This window comes from Ambystoma mexicanum, chromosome 8, assembly GCF_040938575.1.
Source record: "Ambystoma mexicanum isolate Mex_15411 chromosome 8, UKY_AmexF1_1, whole genome shotgun sequence".
NCBI classification, from domain to species: Eukaryota; Metazoa; Chordata; class Amphibia; order Caudata; family Ambystomatidae; genus Ambystoma; species Ambystoma mexicanum.
Window position 1 is genome coordinate 588,219,886 of NC_090929.1, and position 24,608 is coordinate 588,244,493.

At 45.1% G+C, this 24,608-nt stretch overlaps 1 protein-coding gene across 1 annotated transcript in view; it reads right to left on the reverse strand.

Moving 5' to 3' along the window:
- The window catches only part of GPR153 (G protein-coupled receptor 153), a 397,691-nt gene that overhangs the window by 19,479 nt on the left and 353,604 nt on the right, over positions 1 to 24,608 (reverse strand). Inside the window, exon 4 of the mRNA XM_069610290.1 lies at positions 3,544 to 3,733. Within this exon, the coding sequence (XP_069466391.1) occupies positions 3,544 to 3,733 (190 nt within the window). The remainder of the gene's footprint in view (positions 1 to 3,543; positions 3,734 to 24,608) is intronic.

Genomic DNA, 24,608 nt, shown 5'->3' on the forward strand with positions numbered 1-24,608 from the left:
AATGGGCTACTGAAACCTAATATTACCGGTAGAATGGTTTCGTTTTTTGCAATTTACAAACCCATCATATTTTTTGATGGGGTGCACTATAAAGACATTGGCCCTCATTATAGGTTTTGTGGTATCCTGCCAGTAAATCCAGCAGGATACCACGAAATGGAATTACCATTACCTGCACCTGATCTCCCTAATTTCCAGCAGATTACAGGTGCCATTCAGGGAAAATAATATTGCCGGTATTACCAGCGGTTTTTTGCCAGTAGGGTGCCTGCCCTACCTGCACCTCTTGGCTGGATGTAAATCAGGCCACCCCACTGTCAAACGTGTACTCTGCTGGTCCAAAAGCCTGCTGGTAAAAGGAAATACTGTCACGTTAATTCCAGGCCGGCGGAGTTATAACGTGGCCCCAGGGGAGTTGCTAGGTCTGAAAAAGACCCGGGGCTAAGCTGATGTCGGAACTGTTGGGACTGGGGGCTAGCTAGTATTTTGGCTGTAGATCCTGAGATTCTATCCTGGGCTATAACCAAAAGATCAGGGGCTATAGCCCCCTTAGCCCCCCCCTAGCAACGCCCCTGCGTGGCCCATTGAACGAAACGGGTATATGCTTGAACTTGGAGTGGACGTTCCTAAAGTGCATTAAGCAAGTGATATTGAAAGGCAATGCTGCATGCTGGAACTTGGTGTAAGTCCTTAACGCACACTAAACCAGTGACATTAAAAAGAAAAGTTGCATTCTCGAACATGGAATGTGAGCTTCTAGAGTGCCTTAAGAAGGAAACATTGAAGAAAAATACTGCATAGGCTGCATAATCTGCAGTGTACTTTCCTGGGGTGTATTAAGACAGCAACAGAGAAGGAAAACATTGCATGCTAGAAATTGGAATCAGACCTAAAAATGTTAACCTTTCACAGTTTACCACTGCTTGTTTATTATCTTTGGGCCTCATTACGAGATTGGCTGTAGAACCCGCCGGTGGGTGGCGGGACACAGCCGACCCTGTAACATTGTTTCCGATGACTGACATCCCGGTGCCACCTGGATATCATGGCAGATGGCAGAACGGTAAATCCCCATCCCCGTGGGACTCCACGGGAATGGGTTCAGTGAAGTATCAGCACCGTTGCTAATGCTGCTGGTGCTTCAGTGAAAGCACTGCTGGTGAGGGCCTGAACTCCCGGCAGGTCAGGCCTGCTGGGAGTTCCATGCCCCTACTGGCAAACTCACAGTTTGGTGGTACGGAAAGTGTGCCGGTATGTTGCTACAGGCACCCTTATTTCTGGACTGCCAACCTTGTAATGATGCCCTTTGTCTTCCCATTTGCTGCAGTATTGGTTAATTTGTTTTTTGTGTAATGTTTGTTGTGTAGGCAGTTGACTTTTTGTCCTGTGTGTTCTTTGTTATAGGGGTGTTTCCACAGTGTTTAGTTCTTAGATGTCTTTTTACTGTTCTCCAAGTTTGTTGGCCAGTTCTCTCATGTCATTCCTGGGATGATGGGAGTGGGAGAAGTTGGGAGGAGAAGGTGCATTTGCATGACGAGGGGGGACCTCGGGCTGTTCATTAGGATTGGCTCATGCTCCTGGACCACGCATAATCACTAGTCATTTCAGTCAGCGGGGGAGCCTGAGGCATTAGGGGAGGCCTCAGGAGAAGGAGTGGAAGAGGAGGCAGGGCCAGTACCATTGCAGGAGGCCCAGTGTAAAGGCAAAGGAAGCAGGAACTCTTTTGGAAGCTCCCACTGAGGCAGTGAGTGATGGCCTGTTGTGAACAACCCCATGGAGGCAGAGCTGGTGGAGGAATAGGTGGGCATGTTCCTCATGTGGGCGGAAGGGACAGCTGTGGCAAGTACCCTGGAGCAGGAGTATGTCTTGGTGGGTGCTATTGTGGAGGAAGTGGTCCCCACACAGCAGAGCAAAAGAGCCAGGAAAGAGTAGGAAGACCATCAGGAGGAGCCTTAGGGCGAGGAGCAACCTGTGGAGGTGCCACGCAGGTGGAGGACTAACCCGAGAGAGAGAGAGAGGAGGGAAAGATAGATAAGGGGATGAGGAAGTGTTAGGTAGAAGCCTCATTCTTCACCTGCTGCCTTGGAGGAGGCAAGGTAGGCACATGATTCTTCCTATGGAGCAATGATCTCTACCACCCAGACATAGCTCTGCAACCGAGAGGTCAAGGTTAAGTAGGAAGAGTAAGCACGGATCCCCTTTGTCCAGGATATGGACAGCATCATCAATGACGTGCATTGTGCTGGTCCCAAAGCTGCATAATCATCAGATTGCGTTAAGTGATTCTTTCATGCAACTAAACAGTCTTCTTAGTCACTTTGCTGAGGAAGGGTAGATTCGTGATGGGGTGAAAGTGGGGCAGGTCATCAGGAACAAGTAGGCATAGGATGTGTTCAATTTTCAGTGCATAGGGGAAGATTCCCCTTGTGTGAAGAATGCATTAATGATGCAGAGAAGTGAGGTAAGTGAAGACCTGTGATGACTTCACAATGAAGGAAGGAAAGGTGTTGTATTTTTAGGTGGGAGGTATTGAGGGTTGCAAGAGTTTAGTTCAGCTCTTCTGGAGTAATTGTCGTAAATTTAGTCCCTCGTGATGTGTTGAGGGTTGTATGTTTGGGGAACCTGTGATACGGCTCTCTTTAAAAGCGTCGCAATTGATTTGCACATTGTTAATCCACATCTGTAATATGGCAGATGGACTAAAAAAATGATGTGGAAGCTACCCAGAGGAATTTAGTGGTTGTGATTCATTTAAAGTATCTCATTCAATACTTGTTCAAGTCATTTTGGTGGGCAACCAGCATTAGTAGAAATTGGTGGTTCATGATGTGCACTCGATTGCCTTTTACAACGTACATGATAGTTTTACCTGACATTCTTAGGCAATTGCCAAGTGGAAGACCTTTCCCTTTCAAAAGGACTTCCCTCTTGTTAATCACTTTCCCTGAAATGCTTCTATACAGTGAACTTGCCCATTTGAGACTCCCCTTTCCCAGGTAAATATGTTATGAACATTTACTATGTGCGTATACATGAAACTCTCGTCCGTATTTTCTCAAGTAAGTAAAGGTATTTTATTCATTGGGAGTATAGTGTTCCACATAATGTATATCATGTGTCACTAATGTACCACAAACTTTAATTTTTTTTATCCTTATATTTGAAATATTCTTTTTTTAATACAATCCAAAATTGGTATTGCACTGTGTCATAGAGTGGGAAATATATGTAATATACTTAAAAAGAACCGAAAAGACTAAAAATATCTTCTCTATGTGCAAATTGCCTTTGGATGGTGCACAATAATCCTGGCAGAAATTAAACGATTTCTAAGTAATAATAATCCCATATCTTGATTTCTCATGTTTATCTCATTCAGTTTTTTCACAGTGTTCAGAAGGCATGGCTACCAGTGGGATAAAATGAAGGGCTACAGGTGAACATCAACGCACAGAAATGAGTGAAGCTCCCTCTGTTGGTCAACTTTTTGTTGTAAATAAAACAGGCATCCCCATAGGATCAGCGCTAGAAGAGGGCACTTACCATCATCCACATCATCGTTGGACATGATTGCCACGCACTTCTCCCACACCGTCTTGATATCAGCCCTGTAGCGGTCACAGGCCCACAAGAACATGGGCAGGAGCAGGGACTGTACAACTGAGCACCAGAGAACACACAAGACCATCCAATCGTAAGAGGTATCAAACTTCAAACTGGCAAAGCTCACCACCTAGAAAGATTAAAAACAAGCATTAGGATTTATTTTGGAGACTGACTGCTTCGGTACATTCTCCTGTCACCATGTCCCATAAATCATGATGGCAAATGGGTGATGGTTTAAGACAACCAATAGGCACCATATTACATTAGCTGCATGCTAGGATCCACAGACAACAGAAAAAACAAACTTATTTATAAAAATCAATAATCCAAGTAGAATATTGGAAAATGATTAGTAAGTGAGCCCAACTCTTCCTGGGACTAGGTGAGATAGCGTGGAGGGAAGGTACCCTGCTTGACAACTTAGACCAGGCCTGCTCACCTACCACTCAATCTATTGGTCTGGAAAGAGGCATTTGACTGCCCATATTTCCCCTGATAACAGGATGATAGTTTGAGCCTTTGAATTTCAGGCTGTAAGCACCAGGGAGTCTGACACTATCCCTCACCCACATCTAGGGCCTAAAATCAGCTACCATCAATGGTCCTTCGTGTTACCTTCATCAACACATGAATTATATGAAGAAGAGATAATGTCATCGAAATAGTGCAGTGAAATTAATATTGAGTATACACACTACATTTCACAATAATTAGGACCATAAAAGGTACTAAGTCTAGGAACACACTCCAACACAAACTCATCTACCTACATCACACCTTTTTATTAACCAACGCCAGTGGAGACCAGTGTAAAGTGCTGGGGTGCTTTGAACCGTAGGAGCTTGTGGGAAGATGGGAGGCCACCGGGATGGCAAGCCGGGGGCCAATTTCAGAAGCGCAAATGCATTTTTTTGCAGGCATACTAGCACTAATGCAAATGGCATTTGTACTAACTCTAATTAAATTGTACATGTGGAAATTACATTTGAGCACTCAGAAAAAATTGATTGGCACTCCATGATATATTTGCAATCTGGCACCAGATCCTCAAATAAGCCTTCTGGCTCCTCCCAACAATTGCTATGTCCCTCTTCATTTATTTATGTCCTGCACCATAGATGCAGAAAATCCCCTCGAACACTTATGAACAAACAATGGTGACCCGCCTAAGACTTAACCGAGGTGCGGTTTGGGGGCCTGACAAAACAGAATGTTCTTTTTTTTTTTAAAAACTCTATTTGTTTCAAACAACAACCATACAAACATTATACAGTGATTCAGTGGTTCTCCCCATGCCATCATACATTGACTGCCATTTGATACATACTCATTGAACTCCAAAATTATCCCACCTGCTCATTGTAAGTGCCCTGCATCCACAGAGATACATTTTCTTCCTACCCTATTCCCCGCCCACCATCTAGCCGTACATCTGCATTTAATTCTTACCCATGTATTGCAGATGATCCTTTAACGCCTTTCCTCTTCAGTGTCCACCATAGTCCCTCTGCCTTGCTCAATTAAATACTGTTTGTATAATCCCCAGATATCCTTGGTTGTAGCACACAGATGTACCGTTCTCCCATATTCTATTTTCATTTTGTTGCAATATACAGTATCCTCTTTCCATCATTCTACATTGGGGATTTCGATCCACCCCATACCATCGCAACTCTTCTTTTGGCTAGCAACAGCAATAATCCGACCAGCTGCCTTGCATGGCCGGTAATCTGATGCGTGTCACCTAGGAGAGCCACCAGTGGGTCCGGCCCCACTTTCTCCTGTACGATATTACTCACCGTACCAGACAGTTTCTCCCCATTTTGCAACACCGGTGGACAACTCCAGGCTACATGCAAGAAATCTGCTGGTGACATAGTGCATTGGGCAGATTCATCCACTGTGTCAGGAAACAATATATGTAGCATCGATGGGGTGTAATAAAACTGTAATTTAATATGGATCAGCTTAAACCTGCTGTTAAAGGTCACTTTTCTTGTTTGTGCACAGCAGTATTCTTGCACCTCGTCAGTTACAGCTGCCCTTAATGAAACCTCCCACTTCCCCCGAGATGAAGCAGCTCTCCCCCCAGTCCCCTGTTCCTTACCATAGAGACTTGACACCACCTTGGTAATGTCCGTCCACCCTATCAGTCCATCCAAAATCGGGGACACCTCCGGTTCTTGCAGAAAGGTAGGGAATAAACCCCACAGTGAGTCGCTTAGTCTAAAATATAGAAAGTCTAGAGGTGAAATAATTCCTCTACCCCACAGCCCTTACACTGTTAGGAATTGTCCTTCTGAGAATAGATCCCAAAAGCAGGAAATATCCAGTCTCGTCATACTATGAACAAACCCTTGCTCATTAGTTATTGGTAAACCTGGAATACGGATAATCAGAAGTCTGGGAGAGTAAAGAATATCCCACTTCCCTTTCTTTTCAATATGAACCCAAGATCTACAGGTCAATTCCACCATGTTCTTAATCATAGACGCCCTAACAGGTGCCGTTAATAGCACTGCTCATAGCAGGAAGGGCACTCCCAAGGCCTGTTCTATCTCCACATGTCACCTATCCACCCCTTTGCCATACCAGTATCTTAGAAACCCTGCCTGAGTCACCTCATAGTACGTCTCAAAGTTTGGAAATGCTGATCCCCATCTGTCTAGTGGCACAGTCTATTTGTGCCATGACACTCGTGCCTGCTTACCCGACCAGATCAATTTAGATACCACCGACTGCACCTCTCAAAAATACAACCTGGGCAGATCAAAGGGTACGTTCATGAATGTGCAAAAGAACCGGTACTATGACCATTTCTACCAGCGAGATCCTCCCATATAAACTGAGAGGCATCCACTTCTCCACTACCTTCCAGATATGCTCTAATATTTTTGCGTAATTATGCTGATATACCATCTCTGGGGATTGTGCTATGTCTACCCCCATGTATCTGGTAGCGATCATATGGCCATTGAAAACTGAAGCCATCGTTGAATTGCCTTGTACAATCCGTGACTGGGAAAAGCACTGACTTTGTAACATTGATTCTCAAACCGGAGAAGTCCCCAAACCACAATACATCCTTCATAATTGGCCCAAGGTTAGGCCGTGGGTTTTCGTCATATACTACTGTATCATCCGCATAGAGGGAGATCAATACCCTGTGATTATATACCTGTATTCCCCTATGCACATGTCTATCCCAATCAACTTAACATTGGAGATAGAGGACACCACTGTCTCGTGCCCCTCCCCAGCAGAAACAACCGAGTTAAGATGACCGTTCAACCTGATACATGGAACTGGTAACATATAAAGTAGTAAAAAAAACTGCACTCCTATCCTATTCCCCATTCTACGTAGCACTGTAAAAAGAAAGGGCCACTCAACCGAATTGAATGCTTTTTCAGCATCCAGTAACGTCACCACAATATACTCCTTATTCCAGGTTGACCACCCTGGAATAAAACCAGACTGATAAGACTTTATACAGTTGTACATCAGAGGTGCTATCCTCATTGCTAGAAATTTAGCCAAGATCGTATTATCCAAATGGATGAGCGAAATCGGACGGTAAAATTAACACAAATCCGGCACTTTCTCAGGTTGTAGCAATATTGTGACCACCGCCTCCCTCAGGTCACCAGCAACTGCCCCTTCTGTAGAACCTCTTGGTACAATTCTAGAAGCCACAGGCCAGTTTTGACCCAAAATGTTTATGGAGCTTGCCTGTAAATCCGCCAGGTCTGGGGGCTTTCCCAGACGAGAGCACCTTTATGGCCTCTACAACTTCATATTCCATTATCAGTCGACACAACCATTCCTGTTCCTCATCGCCACACCAATACAGTGCCACCTGATCTAGGAAACTACTTATTTCAGGTCACGAAACCTGAGCATATGAGGAGTACAGCCGTTTATAAAATGCTCCAAATTTCCACGTTATATCGCCATCTGCATATTGCAACTCTCCCTGTTCATTTGTAACTGACAATACCAGTGTTCTCAGCGTATCCACCTTGGCCGCCTTCACCAGCAACCTCCCAGGGTGCTGACCCTCCCCATATTGCCTAACGGCCACTCACTCTCGTGCCCCACTCTTTGATAGCTCCCTTAGCATCTCCTTCAGTGCTCCAGATTCCCTCTATATGCCCTCCCCCATACCACACATTTAAAGGTTCCCCAAAATGTAAAGCTCTGAGGCAACAGAGCCTGCGTTCTCCTCGAAGAAACCGTCAACCACATTTGCAGTTCCCACACATAATACCCCATCTGTTAAACTTTCATTCTTAAACCTACATGTCGGCCTACCCCCAACCGCCCTGGTATCTCCAAAGCCAATACCAAGGTTACATGATCAGAAAGTGTATGCACTAGTATCATGACCTCTGTAACCCATCCCGTGACATTTTCAGAGAGCAAGAAATAGTCCAATCAGGACGCTGATTGGTGAACTGTGGAATACAAGGTGTATCCCCTCTCTGTTCTATGTCTCACCCACCAAATGTCAAGCAACTGGTAGGTCCAGCTCAGGTTGCGTAGCTTACTAGTCACCTTTGTGGATACTCTCAGGGCGCGCCCAGTCCTATCCAAGTCTGATGCCATCACTGCATTAAAGTCCCCACACCCACATTATCACTCCTGCAGAGTGTTTATCAAGTTGCTGTGCCACCCATTCAAGTGCCTCACTGTATCTTGATTAGGGCCATAGTAGTTGAGCAGGCTTACCGCCTGTCCATGTCAAATCCCTGTCTCTAACAGTTCTCTCTGCTCCTAATCTTTAACCACCTTAATTAGGCAAAAGTCCACCGCTCCACTTATCAATATGCAGACCCCCTGGAGTAAGAGGGGAAATACTTATGGTATCCCTACCTCTACCCAAATTGTGTCTCCCCCTGTGAAGTCAAATGCATCTCCTGAAGGAGTGCTATATCTACTTGATGACGTTTCATATACAACAGTACCTCACAACATTTAGAAGGGCAGTTCAAACGTCGGATATTCCATGTCATACATTTGAGCGCCTTAGCCATAGTCATATGCATCACTCAGATCAATGCCAGACAATTTCAACCTATATTGACACCTCAAATACATCTCCCGCTCATAATCGTAGTGGTCAGAAATCAAAAGGGGATGATGCCCGAACCACTGTTCCCCCTGAAAACCAACCCATATACCAACATTCCCCCCACCGGCAACCACAACACGCCAGTTATTCCTACCCCCTTTGTCAACATTAACTGTTATCAGCTTTTGCATTGGGGCCCTTTCATGCCCAACCTCCTCAGCACTCCACCAATGACTTTGCCACCCTCTCGCCTCCTCCAGTGTACACATTACAATAATCAGCGTCAGCTATCAGCTCATTGACACACTTCACGGGGAAACAACCCCACAGTCATTGTTCCCTCAATGCCTTGGGGCTCTGGGCAGCAACTCAAGAAAGGTATTAGCCCCATCCTGGGTTTGATAAAACAATACCCAGCCCTCATGTTCCACCCTGAGTTAAGCCTGGAATAGCATTGCGTATTTCATGCCACTCTCCCTGAGTCTCTTTTTAACATCAATGTATTTTTGTCGACTTGTTTGCACCTTATCTGAAAAGTCTGGAAAAATCTTAATGGTATCCCCTTTGTACAGCAAGGCACCCTTTTGCCTGGCCTTTCGCAACACTAAGTCTATGTTGCGATAATTCAGCAGGTGCGCTATAATTGGCCTAGTCAGGGCTCCAGGGATCCGTTTCCTTCCACTCAGTATCCTATGGGCTATCGCCACTATACAGACTGCTGAGAAGTACTCGCCTCCAAGAGTCTCTCGCAAGATAGGTTCGACCAGGGGATCCATAGCCCGCTGGCTCACTGCCTTAGGGACACCCATTATTCTTAGGTTATTTTGTCTTGACCAAGATTCAAAGTCCTCCTGTTTGTCGGCCAGCTCCTTGAGAGCTCTCTTAACTTGCACAATTCATGCAACTAAGTAGCAGATTCATCCTCCACTGTGGAAACTCGCCCCTCAACCTTGTCCAATCTTTACCCGTATCTATCCAAATGCACCTGCGTGTGGTCCACTTTACATGTAAGGGTATCCATTTTCCCATTCAATGAATGGTCCATTGGGGTCGAGGGACAAAGGCTGAGGGTTCCCAGTTTGGGAGTCCTCCATCATTTTTCAGCTTTTTGCTTGCACAGGGGTGTCAAAGTTCAATTTGGATTATTGCTTCCCTGCTTTATGCAATTTAGACATAGTTTTATGCTGCTGATCTTGGGGCATGCACCTCATCCCACTGAAATTACTGTCCCACTGTGTCCAAGAAAGCCCAGCTGCGGCCTCCGTGTTCGTGTCTCAGTGTAGGCACTGGAATCCAATAGTCTGTATCCTAGCACCTTCCCCTACTCATACTCAAGAGCAGAGATACCACAGATTAAAGGTCACCATGACAGACAGCTTGTCAGCTCATAACACCCTTTCCACAATGCTTCTCACATTGCACAATCCTCCCCTCCTACCTTCTTGCGGTGGTGGGGACAGGCCGTTCCACTCCTCAGTTCCTTAATATCACAATCCCTCCAATCATGTTGGTCTTCCTTGCCACTCACTGCATTGGTACACAGAGACCATTAGTAGCTACACGCCTCTCAGCTTCCGCTTGACCAGCCGTCCCAGGGATAACTTCTCCCTATGATGTGTAATGGCACCAGCCTACAGTACTCCGCACAGCTTCCAGCAGTCATATCTACTCAGTTAGGACTGCGGTGCATATATAAAGTTATATCCTTCTGTAAACCCAGTCTACTCCCCACACAACTGGAAGAATCATGCACAGTTCGGTGACCATAAGGTTTGCACTCAAACTCAATATATCCCTGTACCTCACCATCCGGCAGGTCACCTTTCTCCAAGTTTATAGCAGGGTGTTCGCCGTCCACTCACTTAACCAATTCACTATCCACACCCTTGGACCCACCAGTGATCTTCATTCAATGAGCACGATGTTACAGCTGGGACACACATCTCCACTGTCAGCATGCAGTAGAGCTTGCATGACAAGTACTTCAACTTTCCTGCCATTCAATGTCTACATTCTGGTTTTGATCAAAACTGATCACAGCCTCCAGGGTGCGAGGCACAGGGCTCCTAAACTGCTCCCACCAGTCCTGCAGTGCCCACACCATGGAGGTGATGCCGCTCTCGGTGATCGTCCTCAGCCACACCACAGGGGTCCGTTATGGTGTCCCACCTGCCCACAGTATTCTTCATGTCCCAAGCAACTGGGAACACGACATCTGGGGTCATTTGCTCCAACGTTCTGGAGGGTAGCCGCTGGCCGCTGCTCACGCGTATGTCCAAATCTCAGGCTACGACCACAGGACTTTGCAGAATCGTGCTTGAGGTATTTCTACAGCGGACGGTTTCACCATTATCTCGTTATCGGGCTGCAAGGGTTAGGATTTTCATGCAGATATTGGGAGTGCTAGAGAGCTCGCAGGCTCATGGCCACCTTGGCTGGGGACACCAGCGCCCCTCCCCGAAACAGCATTTTCTGTCAATAATGAAACAAGATGATACGTCAGCATTTTAAAGGCCATCTAGTTCCATGAAATGATCACTCTGATAAAGCTGAAGTTCACATTGACTGGCATAAAATCACAATCGTCCGATGCAAGGTGATTCTAAGAATGAAAAGGGCACTGTGCAGCTTATCTTCTCAGTGCTTGCTTATCCGAGATGACGCATGAAATATTCCTCATGAAAGCTGCGGCAAACAATAGAGGAACCAAATCAATTCAACCAAAAACGAGCTGAACATGGTTCTCTAAAAGAAAGCCATCATGCAGTTAAACTGAAAAACATGTATTCACTTTTTATTTATTTATTTAACATTTGTTTCAGCACACAAAACCGAAAGGCATCTAGGCCGCTTACAGAAAGTGCATAGTACAATTAATGAAGCACAATAACATGAATAGGAGTTGCAAGGTGTGTGCACAGCCTGGTAAAGCCTAACCTCATGGTACGAGGGCCACGTCAGGTGTGCAAACAAGCATAAGGACAAAATCAGTGGGAGTGCACAGCTTGGTAAAGCCTTGCCTCATGGTACGAGGGCCACGTCAGGTGTGCAAGTAAACATAAGGACAAAATCAGCGGGAGTACATAGTCTGGTAAAGCCTAACCTCAAGATATAGGAAGATATGCCAGGTGTGCAAACAAGCATAAGGACAAAATCAGTGGGAGTGCTCAGTCTGGTAAAGCCTCTCCTCAATGTATGGGAGAATTTGTCAGATGTGCAAACAAGCATAAGGACAAAATCAGTGGGATTGCACAGTCTGGTAAAGCCTCGCCTCAAGATATGGGAGGATATGCCAGGTGTGCAAACAAGCATAAACACAAAATCAGTGGGAGTGCACAGTCTGGTAAAGCCTTGCCTCAAGGTATGGGAGAATATGTCAGATGTGCAAACAAGCATAAGGACAAAATCAGCGGGAGTGCGTAGTCTGGTAAAGCCTAACCTCAAGATATGGGAGAATATGCCAGGTTGTGCAGACAAGCATAAGGAAAAAATCAGTGGGAGTGCACAGTCTGGTAAAGCCTCGCCTCATTGTACGGGGGCTATGTCAGGTGTGCAAAGAAGCATAAGGACAAAATCAGTGCGAGTGCACAGTGTGGTAAAGCCTTGCCCCATGGTACAGGGGGGGTTGGGGCTACGTCAGGTGTACAAGTGGTCAGGGTAAACATCATTTGAAATGGCACACATACTGGTGACAGAGTTGCTGAGGGCATGGATTTCCCTTGGTGTTAGGCCTTACATAGTGAAAGTGGAGTAGAATAGTGTAATACAAAAAGACGGCTACAAAGCAATTAAAGGAACCAGATTCTAATAATGCATAGAGGCAAAGTAGATACATATTATAAGCTTCGTGGTAGTTGGGATCAGTGTCACTCAGAGGGCCAAGGGCAGCTTCAGTCAGCGACGCAGTAAAGCATGAAATGGTAGTACACAGCTTCGAACTGCATTGCTGGGCTCATTGAGAAAATAGACACCACATTCAAATGTATAAATATTCATATATTTGGATCTAGAGCAGATACACAAAACTTACGTGGAACAGAAAGTCAGCATCACGGTCTGGGAAAGCCACACTCAGGGGGCTACTTCAGACAAGGCATCACGGCAGCCTGCTTCTGGGTGGGCCTTGTGCTCGGCATGAGCGGGCAGCATCAGCTGGAGATATTGGCTATAGGCTAGATCGAGTGGCATTGCCACAGATCTGGCACTTTGAGGGGGTCCGTGTAAACTGTGCTACAGTTGTCCGGATACAGAGCGGCCAGGAAGCTTGTCGGGGGTAGGAGAGGGCTGTCACTAGGAGAGATAGTACATGCAATCGAAGAGCATGGGCTCCTCTTACCTTGGAACAGAGGGACGGGTAGAGAAGACAGAAATACAGCAGTGGCATTTGTAGGTCTGCAGATCTCAGAAAGGTGGACATTGCAACATTATTTCTAAGAAGCACAGTAGCCAAGGCCAGACAGGGCCCGACAGGGATTTTCTTCCGCAGCCTTGGAAGGCTGCCTCTAAAGGGGGACAGCATTGCCTGCCGGCTCCCGCATGAAGTTCCATGTAAATACCAACCATCCTATCTGCTGCTTCTGGAGGTAGGCAAACAGGCGGCCAGGCTTCAGGAATGCTTATAGTATGCAGCGAGTCAGCCATTTTTAAGTGGCCTTCAGCAATGTGGATTTCAAGCCCAATAGGGCTGTCCCGGTACCCTGATCCGAGGTGGTGAGGATCAGGAGGGCACTCCTGTGCCACAATGCGGAGGGTAGAGGGCCCGATCTCATGCTCTTTCCAAGAGCAAATGTATCAGGCCCCTGGTGTGAATAAAGGTACAGGCACACAAACCGCACCAACGCGTTACATCCTTGACTTCATATATTTCAACATAATAGCTCCAATGGCACAGGGCTCAAACACTCCCCTATTCATTGAATTACAGACATGACTGTGGAACCCAACTTCTATAGCCTCCCAAAAATACATCACAAGTTGTACTACACATGTGCCATATGACAAAACCCCTAAACACATTGAATAAACTGTAAATCAGTCCATAGCCACTCCTTTAGTGAAGTGAAGTGATACATATACGCCAAGGATACAAAATTACAGACTAAATCATGATTTAGATGACAAACCACTACACTGACTACCTTACACAGTCGTTCATTTGGAGAATATTGCTTGAAAATGTAAAAGTGGTACCATTTAAGGGATTTAATAATTTCCCAACAAAAATATAATTCTGCTTCCAAGTATCGGATTTCTTCAAGCCCACTTTTCCAGAGTCATGGTACAGTGGACAGCCAAACATGGTATATTTATCATTTTATTTGACAGTGAGAACATTCGTAGATGATATGATATAGAAGGCTCCCCATTGCGGCTTTACCTTGGGATTGGGACTCTCTCAATCCTTAACCTGGAGAGAACCTTTACACTTTGCAGCATAGGGATATTAATTGAGCAGGTTTTATTTTGTATAATAATAGTTTTGCATTCATATAGCGCTACGAACCCTCAGGCACCTGAGCGCTGCTTATTATTACCCAAGGTGTGTGGTGCTCATTTATCGACCTCGGAAGGATAAAAGGCTGAGTTTGGCCCTTTCGGGATTCGAACCTACGTCAGCAAGCTCTGCAGGGATGTCAAAGCGAGTGCTCTGCTCGCTATGCTAGCTATATGTATACTTTTGTACCTCGGTTTAAATGAGATATTGGCATTTTCAGCCGTCGTAATTGTGAAGCGACATTTTTGTACTATTCCCTGGCCAACGTGAAAAAGCCATCACCCTAGTCTACAATTCTCTGAATTTCATCAAAGGCAGCCAGTAGAACAGACTGTTCCTCAGCCAGGGTGAAAAACAGCCTGTAGAAGATAGATCACAGCCATTCCTCTTTGTGAAATCTGAGGAAAAATCCATTGTCTTAAAACTCTTCCTCAATCTTATCTACTATAAAGAAATTCTGATTGACTCGCTCTAGCACATACCCACCAACCGTCGACACAAAGAATTCTAAGCTTTCTTCAAGGGACGATATTGGGTCCCTTTTGAATGCACGGAATAAATGCATGAAACTGAAAAGGTTGTGATGATCCAGAACTTTGAGTTGGAAGGGATTTCACTGCACAAAGGAGAAAACAGTTATGACTAACGTTTTGAACAAAAGAAAAAAACAATTGAAAATGACTGCAGCATGACCCTAAACCCAAGATGGCAGCCACTTTGGGAATATGGAGATGCAGAATTCAATCATATGCTTAAATCAAAAGAATCAGAAACGCAGCAGCACAGAAGAGGGTTTTATCTCAGTTTGGGGGATTACTTTTACCTCCTCAGATCAGACCAAAATATGGTGCAAGCAAAAAGGAACTTTTCATCTCGCCTGTGGCTGCCCATTGTGAATTTCTCCCTGCAATGAACCCACATTGTGATTTATAGAAATCAGAAGATGTATGCAACCTGTCGGACATTTTTCCAGTATACTTAAAATCTTGTATAATCACAGTTTATGCATTAAATAGGCTGACATGTTCCACAGCCAGTATGTACTTTCCTTTTCTCTAAACATGCAAATTGCCGCATTCTAAGAAGTTAGTATGTTCCATACAGCCTTGATATTATGAAATAGTTACAGGTTCTTCCAGCTATGTACTTTTTATTTTATTTTATTGTTAGCATTTAGCTTCAATATATGCTTTTTACCATTTATAGGTTAAGTTAGTATCCAATAACAATAAAAAGCACATGATACAAACATTTAAGCAGAAAGTAAAGAACAAAAAAGAATGACAGCTCTTACTAAAACAAAAATCATAATAGCCTACATCCTGTACAACAAGATAAACAAGAAATAGAATGATTCAACAATATAAATTTGCTCCTTTCCTTCAAGCTTAATAAAAAATAATTGTGACCAGCTCTAATAAGGCAAAAGTTACAGATAACCTAGAACACTGCAGCAAATATGACCAAATGTCTTTTTTGGTTAAAGTTCGATTGTTCGCAAAGAATCTACCTAAAAGGTTACATCGAGTATCACTCAAGCCCTGGCAACTCATAATAAGATGGCGAAGCGATTCCATTTTATAACCACAAAGCTTGCATTTATAATCTCTAATACTTTTTGGTTTTCTAGCTTCAAGAATTTCTTTTGTCGGGAAGATATTGAAACACAGTCTTAGGAATTTTTGTCACAATACTGCCGAAGGGAACTTACTCAAATACAATGGAATTGTTCTCCGCTTGTTGAGAGCTACACAATACTTTCCATAAAGTTTGGACAACTGAGCTGCCTCAGACTACTCAATTCAATCATACTCGTACAGACGTTTTTTCACATAATCTGGATTTTCAATGTGTACTTTCTCTGTAGTGTCAATTGAGTCCAGCAGTCCCAAACATTTGGTGCTCCATTCAACAAGTAATTGCTCTTTTTCTGTTTTAAGCGCCTGTCCAAGCAGCATGAAGCCACTATCAGGTGGAGGCAATATATATTTCTGGTAGAAAGATAGGGTTTTCCAACTCACATAAGTTATGAGAGAAGTCAACCCTAACTCTTTCCTTATTACTGCCATCGGCATGCAATTTGGAAGGTCAAGTACGGATCTCCAGAAAAGGCCCTCTAGGATTTGCCATAACTTCCAGCTCAGCTGAAGAGAACACTCAGCCCCATAAATCAAAATGGGAACTTCCTTCATACTGTAGAAACTTAGCACTGCTGCCAATAAAAATTTACAGTATCTACATTTAATCAATCTTGCCTGAGCTGTAAGCATCTTCAATTTACACCTCAGCCCTTCTTCTCCTGGAGACTCACTATAGCTTGCATTGATTTGTATACCTAAGTAGAGCATTTCATTTGTCTCTCTAATTTGATCTCCATTTATATATCAACCATTAAATTTAGAAGTCTGGTGTCTTAAATTCCCAGGGGATAAGCAAGTGTTGTGAGCACAAGGGTTTCCTCAATTTTTTAAGGGGGCTGTGGTATGTGAGGAGAGATACAGCAGAAAAAAACGTACATATACCACTAGCTACCCACCTCTAACACACCGAAAGGTGGCTACTTGTCAGAAATTTACCTCACAGTAGGAATTTCATAGGATTATATCTCCCACCATAGACAAAGAAATGTGTTTAGCATATTTTAATTATTATATCAAACAACATGGTAAAACAACATAAAAAAAAACCTATTTCCAGCGTTCGTTATTTGTAGAAACACAAATGGGCGGAAGAAGCAGACACCAAAACATTTGCAATGTACAATTTGCATGATGTTAGTAATGGTGTATTTTGATCGCATTTTCAATTATACAACAACATGGTATAATAGCGTCAACAGTTGAATATGTTTCTAGGGAGAAGGACAACACTGTAGCAGTTTAAAGCTCGTCAGTAATTCCAACGCCCCGTCTTCAGGACGCGATAGGTTAAAGAAACACGTTACCCTGGCAACATGGCGCTTATGTGTCAGTGTAGTGACCTAAAAAGATAAATAAAATTTGTTTTACTCAAACATGATAAAACGGTGATGGTGGTGTTTGTGTGCATACAAAACAAGTAGCCAGGTTGCTAACCTTAAAAGTGATTTCTTTTGGTGTGATGGGCAAAGCGATTGCATGAATCAATTTAATTGAGGCGGCAGACCAGTCCTTCTTAAGAATTCAAGCTGTAAATCAATACGTAAATTGATTTAGATTTTTGTTGAAACAAGTAACATATTGAACCAACAATAGTTACATTTTGATATATGAATCAATCATATTTACCACTTTATGTGTAAGGCAGGGATTATTGTTTCAAGTCCTGCAGAGAAATTTCAATAGTGTACCGAGTTTCTATGGTATTCCGGATACTACATGTCCCATAATGCATCATGGAATCTAAAAGAAATGCGAAAAGCCTTTCAATTTCACAGGTTTCACCTGATTTGCGTTTCTTTCAAGCATTTAAGTGGCAGGGAGTAACACTTACTTGGCCATAGTGATCCCAAAGGCTGTCTTGCATTGTTACATATTGGGTTAGATATTTTAAACCGCTCGCATGTCAGTGAATGGCTCTGTGTGGGAGACAAAGGCACCAGAGAGTACAATTAGACTCTCTGTACGTTTTTGAGCAACCATCAAGTGTGGCATGGATTTCAAAGCAGGCTTACCTGTCGTGTGTGCATTCGCTTCAAAGAATCGCTTTACCCCGTGGCTTTTTCCTTGGTTGAATACTGGTGTAAGCCAAATGTCATTCGTTGACATCGAAAGAGGACTGCCAAGTCCAGTCCATTCGTGTGTGTAATAATAATACTTATTACCCAAAAAACATAAGAATGCGATTCATCCACCTGGTCGCCCGATTGTCTCAGCTGTAGGCTCATTGTTGGAGCCCTTGTCCATCTATGCAGACTCCTTCCTGAGACCATTTGTGGCTAAGATGAAATCATATGTGCAAGACACTACAGCTATGATACACATCGTTGCCAGTCTACACCCAGGGGCCAATGACATCTTGGTCACCCTGGATGTAGAGTCGTTACACACTAACAGCCCCCAGGACCACTGCATTGAACTATTACATCAATATCTAGAGACAAGAGCTGACCGTACAGTGCCATCCAATTTTATCATCGAATGCGTGAGGCTGGCACTGACAAAAAACTTTTTCTTGTGTAATCAAACCTTTTACCAACAAAGGCAAGGGACCTGAATGGGTGCTACATTTGCACCAGACTGAGCAAATTTATACATGGATCACTACGAATCTAATTTCATCTACACAGCGACTAATCCCTTCCATGAACACATTAGTTCATGGCATCGTTACATAGACGATGTGTTCATGCTTTGGCACGGAAGCCAGGACCAACTAGATCTCTTTTTAATATGGCTCAACAGCCAAACTCTAACAATCAATTCACCATGTCATCAAACACTGACAATATAGCCTTTCTTGATCTGAAAATCTTCAAAAAAGAAAAAACCAACTGGGTACTACATTATTCAAAAAACCCACAGACAAGAATACGCTTTTATTGTTCAGCAGCTTCCATCCGTCTAGGCTACGGGAAAATTTACCCCATGGACAATTTCTTAGAATCCGACGGAACTGTAGTGAATTGGCTGACTTTAAAATCAATAGCCAGTTCTTGAGCGAAAAACTAAAACTTGGAAAATAATCAAGAGATCTATGAAGAGAGCACGTAACGCAAATCACGAAGTGATCCTTCAGAAACACACAAAACCACAAGATGATAGAATTACATGTGTCTCATCTTTTTCGCCCCTGAGTAATGACCTAAGAAGGGTGATACTAAAAAATTGGAAAATCATTCATACCGATGATTTTCAACCCAATTGTCCTAGATTTGCCTTCAAGCGGATGCCTAATCTGCGGGATAAATTAGTACACACTTATCCTATTAACAACATTGAGACACCCATTCAATCTACATTATGGGGACTGCCACCAGTCAGTGGTCATTATGCATGCAGACATTGTTCAGTCTGCCATTTGACCAAGAATTTGAAACAGATTGATCTGTATGACTGTCACGCCCTCTCACACACTCCATCTCCCACTTCCTCCCTCACACCTGTCTCTCCCATCAGGCGCTTTTCGCCGTCGTGTTCTCCATTCACATCAGCAGGGGAGACACGGCAGGCGGGATACCATGTTGGGCGGACCCGCCTCTTTTCGCCCTTTTCCGCGTTGGCGGTTTCAGGAGTGCCAATTACATCATCTCAGCCTGCTGTGGGTTCCCCTGCTGTCTGCATCGGTTTCTTACCTATACTCCACCCCTTTTAGGTAAGCTGGTGTCACTGCATCTTGTTTGCTCTCTCTGCCAATTACCTTTTGGGTGTTTCCTTGATTATAACCCTTTGCCTTACAGCACTCAGGGGTCCTTCCGGCGTTCCCGGTACCAGGCTGACGACGACACTCCCACCTGTGGCCTCAAAGATTGCTAGGGCAGTATTTTACATTCTGCTCGAGCGGTACGTGGGGACGGAGGGATTACATAACTGCACGACCATCAAGTCGGACCCATCAAGTTAGAACAGACTGTGAAGCCTTATGGTCGTCCAGTTATGGATGTTTCAGCCGGGGACCCTGTGACTGCCTTAATGCAAGCAGTGACATCGCTTAGGGCAGATATGGCAGCTGCTACCACTGCCCTCCGCACTGACCTGGCCACTGCCACCACTGCACTGAACCACCGTCTTGATGCCATGCAAAGCACACGACATCCCTTACCTGTTGACGCCGAGTTCGGCGATGCTGCCCCTTCCCAAAACCCGATTCCCGTCACACCACCCACTCTGCCAGCCCCGTTTGTGGTGGTTCAGACCCCATTTCCTCTAGCAACCCCTGAGAGGTATCAGGGGGATCCCTTGAAATATCGCACCTTCATAAATCAGTGCAAACTGCACTTCTTGTGCCGACCCCAGGCTTTCTCTGATCCTGTCTCTAAGGCGGATTTTCTTCTCTCCCAATTGTCGGGTGTGGCAGCCACGTGGGCTAACCCATTGTTGGAGGGCAACCATCCTGCTCTGTACGATTTCGAGTTATTGACCCAAGAAATGGCCAAGGTTTTTGACACTAGATATAAAGCCCAATCCAGAGACATGGAGCTCCTAAATCTTACTCAAGGCCGGTCCACCCTCATTGAGTATATTACCAGGTTCAACCAACTCACTACTGAGACCTCTTGGCCAGAGAACAAAAAGGCAGTGATCTACTATCGGGGCTTGTGTGGTTCCATGAAGGATGCTTTATCTGTGGTGCCTTCTCTTCCCTCACTCTATACCGACCTAGTTGATTTGACCTTGCAAGTCGACGCCAGGCGGGCGGAACGTAAGGGGGAAGCAGGGCTATCCCATACCTCACTTTCAAACACATCCGGCACCTCACCCGAACCCATGCAGATCGGCGGGGTACGCAGCCCCATTTCTCATGCCGAACGAGAGCGCAGAAGGGCGGACAACGCTTGCTTCTACCGCGGTCTCAACGGGCATCTTGTAAAGGAGTGTCCCCGTCGGCCAAGGAACAAAATTCCGGGTTTTCCGAAGACTCGCCCTTGAGATCAGGGGTTGGGGCGAGTCCTATACAAAATTCCTCTGATCCGGCTTTTGGTCCCGTCCGACCTGTGGTGGTACAAGCTTCCTTAAACCCTGCTGCAGGTATCTCCCATGCAGTACGAATAGTGATTGACTCTGGAGCTACAGGCTGCTTTATATATATAGCGCTAGCCAGTTCACTAAACTTACCTCTGATCAAAAAGAAACACCCCGAACCGGTTCATGCAGTAGATTGGACGTCCCTAGCCTCTGGACCAATCTTGCAACAGACAGCCCCATTGGAATTAGTCATACAGGAAGTCCATAGAGAGACCATGTCATTTGATCTCATAGCCAAGCCTCAGTTTGGAGTTATCCTGGGCATTCCTTGGCTAAAGAGGCACAATCCTCTGATTAACTGGGGCACGGGTCAGGTCTCCTTTGAATCAGAAACGTGCCAATACTACTGCCTGCTCGAGACACCTCGGGTTTCCAGCCCCGCAGACATCCTAGGGGTAATCGCTTCTTTAGCCATAGAAGACAGACCCGACACCCAGGACACTCACATGATAGGGGCGGTCACGAACAACATACCTCCTGAGTATTATGAATTTCAGGCTGTGTTTGACAAAGGCTCTGCGGAAGGTCTTCCTCCGCATCGATCCTACGACTGCCCCATTGATTTAGTCCCGGATGCCCCCATCCCAAAGGGCCGGATCTACTCCCTGACCCAGACGGAAAAGCGAGTCTTGCAAGAATACATACAGCAGGCCATGCGTCTGGGTCACATTCGCCCCTCAACATCCCCAGCTGCAAGTCCTATCATCTTTGTGCCAAAAAAGGAAGGGGATCTCTGTCCTTGCATAGATTACAGGCGTTTGAACGCCATCACGGTAAAAAACCGCTATCCCATACCTCTCATTATCCCATTGTTAGACAAACTCACTCATGCCACGATTTACACCAAACTGGATCTTCGGGGAGCGTACAATCTCGTACGCATGCGTGATGGAGATGAATGGAAGACGGCCTTCTGCTCACGACAAGGGTTGTTTGAGTATACAGTTATGCCATTTGGCCTCTGTAATGCTCCTGCTACTTTTCAACGCTTCATGGATGACATATTTGGCGATATCTTGAATGCCTATGTGGTAGTGTACTTAGATGACATATTGGTTTTCTCTTCCTCCCTCGATGAACACATCACGCATGTCAAGGAAGTGTTGTTGCGTCTCCAAGCCAACGCACTATTTGCTAAACCCGAGAAGTGCATTTTTCACACCAGTCAGGTTGAGTTCTTGGGGTTCCATATCTCTCCCGGGGGTCTCTCTATGAATCAGTCCAAAGTCCGGGCAATCAACGACTGGCCGATTCTGACCACACTCAAGCAACTGCAGTCATTTTTGGGTTTTGCTAACTTTTACCGACGATTCATTGCTGGGTTCTCCTCTATTGTTGCACCACTCGCGGCGCTCACTAGCCCTTCCGTCCCCTATGTCTGGTCTGTGACACAACAAAACGCCTTTGACTCTCTGAAAACCATGTTCACCACTGCTCTGGTGTTACAACATCCTGACCCTGAACTCCCGTTTGTCCTCGAGGCAGACGCATCCTCCTATGCACTAGGCGCTATACTGTCCCAACCATGTCCTGCCACTGGTCGTTTGCATCCGGTTGCATTTCACTCTCGTAAGTCATGGCAAGCGAATTGCACTACACAGTTACAGAAAAAGAACTATTGGCCATTAAGGACGCCCTACAGACCTGGAGACACCACCTCCTGGGCGCAAAACACCAGACGATGGTGTTCTCCGATCATAAGAATCTCCAGGATCTTGCCTCTCTGAAATGCACAAACAGCCGACAAGTACATTGGCATCTCTTCTTTGCCGCGTTCGACTTCGTGGTCAAACATAGACCTGGTGTCGGGCATGGGAAAGCAGACGCTCTGTCTCATTCCCCTGGGGGGGAGGTTCTCCCATCCTTCCCTGAAACCTTGTTGAGTGAGACTCATGTAGTTTGTGTTTGCACACCGTCACCTTCTTTACAGTCCACCATACGACAGTGGGTCTCCCGCTATCCACAATCACTAACGGAATGGGATCCGGTTATGCAGGATGGGCTGCCCTTTGTACACGGGAAACTCTTTCTTCCCACAAGTGAAACCACGAACCTGGCGTTAGAGTGGCCTCATGATGCTGCCATTAATGGTCACCCCGGGCAGCATCGTACTCTGGACCTACTCAAACGCTGGTGTTGGTGGCCGACTATGAAACGCAGGTACAGAACTACGTCAATACCTGCTCAGTCTGTGCCCAGGGCAAGTCACGCAGGGGGCGACCTTTGGGTCTTCTTCTTCCTCTCCCCGTTCCTCCACGACCCTGGCACACGGTCTCAATGGACCTGATTACCGACCTGCCACGTACACAGGGTTTCGATACTATTTGGGTCGTTGTCGACTCCTATACGAAACTGGCCCATTTCATACCATGCAAGGGGGTACCCTCAACCCCGGTCTTGGCCAAGCATTTCTTTAGGTCTGTGTTCTGTCTCTTTGGCCTGCCCCATGTTCTGGTGTCCGATCGAGACACGAAGTTCACCTCCCGTTTCTGGCGGGCCCTCACCTCTCTGTTGGGTATTGATGCTCATTATTCCTCTGCTTACCATCCAGAGAGCGACGGGCAAACCGAGAGGGTCAATCAGACATTGGAGCAGTACCTACGCTGCCTAACGTTACAGTATCAGGACACTTGGCCTAACCTCTTGCATCTCGCCGAGTTCGCTTATAACAATACACTGCACTCTGCTACTGGGTTCTCACCTTTCTTCGCCCTCTATGGCCAACACCCCTGTACTCTCCCCATTCCGGACTTCTCCTCTTTTGACACCCCTGCCGCTTCGGCCTGCGCTTGGGATTTGGTCTCAGTTCATGCCCAGTCAGCTTCCCAATAACATCGAAGAGGGCGATAGGTCAGTAGTTAGTTGCCACAGACCTATCTCACTTCTTGAAAATTGGTACGATAATAGATTTTGTCCATGTGGCCGGAATTGTACGTCTTGCTTTCATGAGATGAAATAGGCATTGTAAAAAAGTTGCCCATTCCTCAGGGTGCTTCTTTAGTGTCATATTCGTAAGGCCATCAGGGTCTGCAGCTCTGGAAGTTCTAATTAGGGCAAGAATATCGTCCCTCCCAGTCTCAAATACGCAACTTAAACAGGAATTCTCCACAGCCTTCATAACATATGCATTAGGCTTTGAGAAAAGCGAAGAAAAGCGGCCCGTCCAATCCTACGCTGAAATAGTATAGTATTGGTGATGAGACTCTGCTGGAGACCATCCATCATATTAAAGATTTGCCAAATTTCCCTCGAGTTTTTGGATGCAACCAGTTGCAGCATATGTTCTGCATTCAATTGCATTTGAGATTGTCTGTATTGCTTCAACCAATTATAGTGCACTGTCCTGATCTTCTTAACACCTGCATCTGATAACAGAGAAGGATTTTTTTAATTTACTTTTCTCGGGTAGCCTATTAACCCTAAATGACTTAGCATTGGAAGCACTATTGATGGCATTCATGAAATCGTGTAGCTCAGTTGTCCAAATAGTCATATTACTTTGTTCATTGTATAAGATGTAAGTTGTATTAGGTGTTATTAATGGTCTGATTTTAGCATCGGGTACTTTTTCTCATGTCGTTTTCTTATAGGATTTCTAAAATGTATCCGCAATTTCATCTTACTCATTCACCAATTTTGCAATATATTATTCATAAACTCCGATATTATTTTCCCTGAGGTTGTTACCTGAAACACTTTATATGAAAAGTGTATGTTGGAACCTGTAGGTTTTATGTACTATTGAGTACATTTAGTACGTTCAATAGGCAGA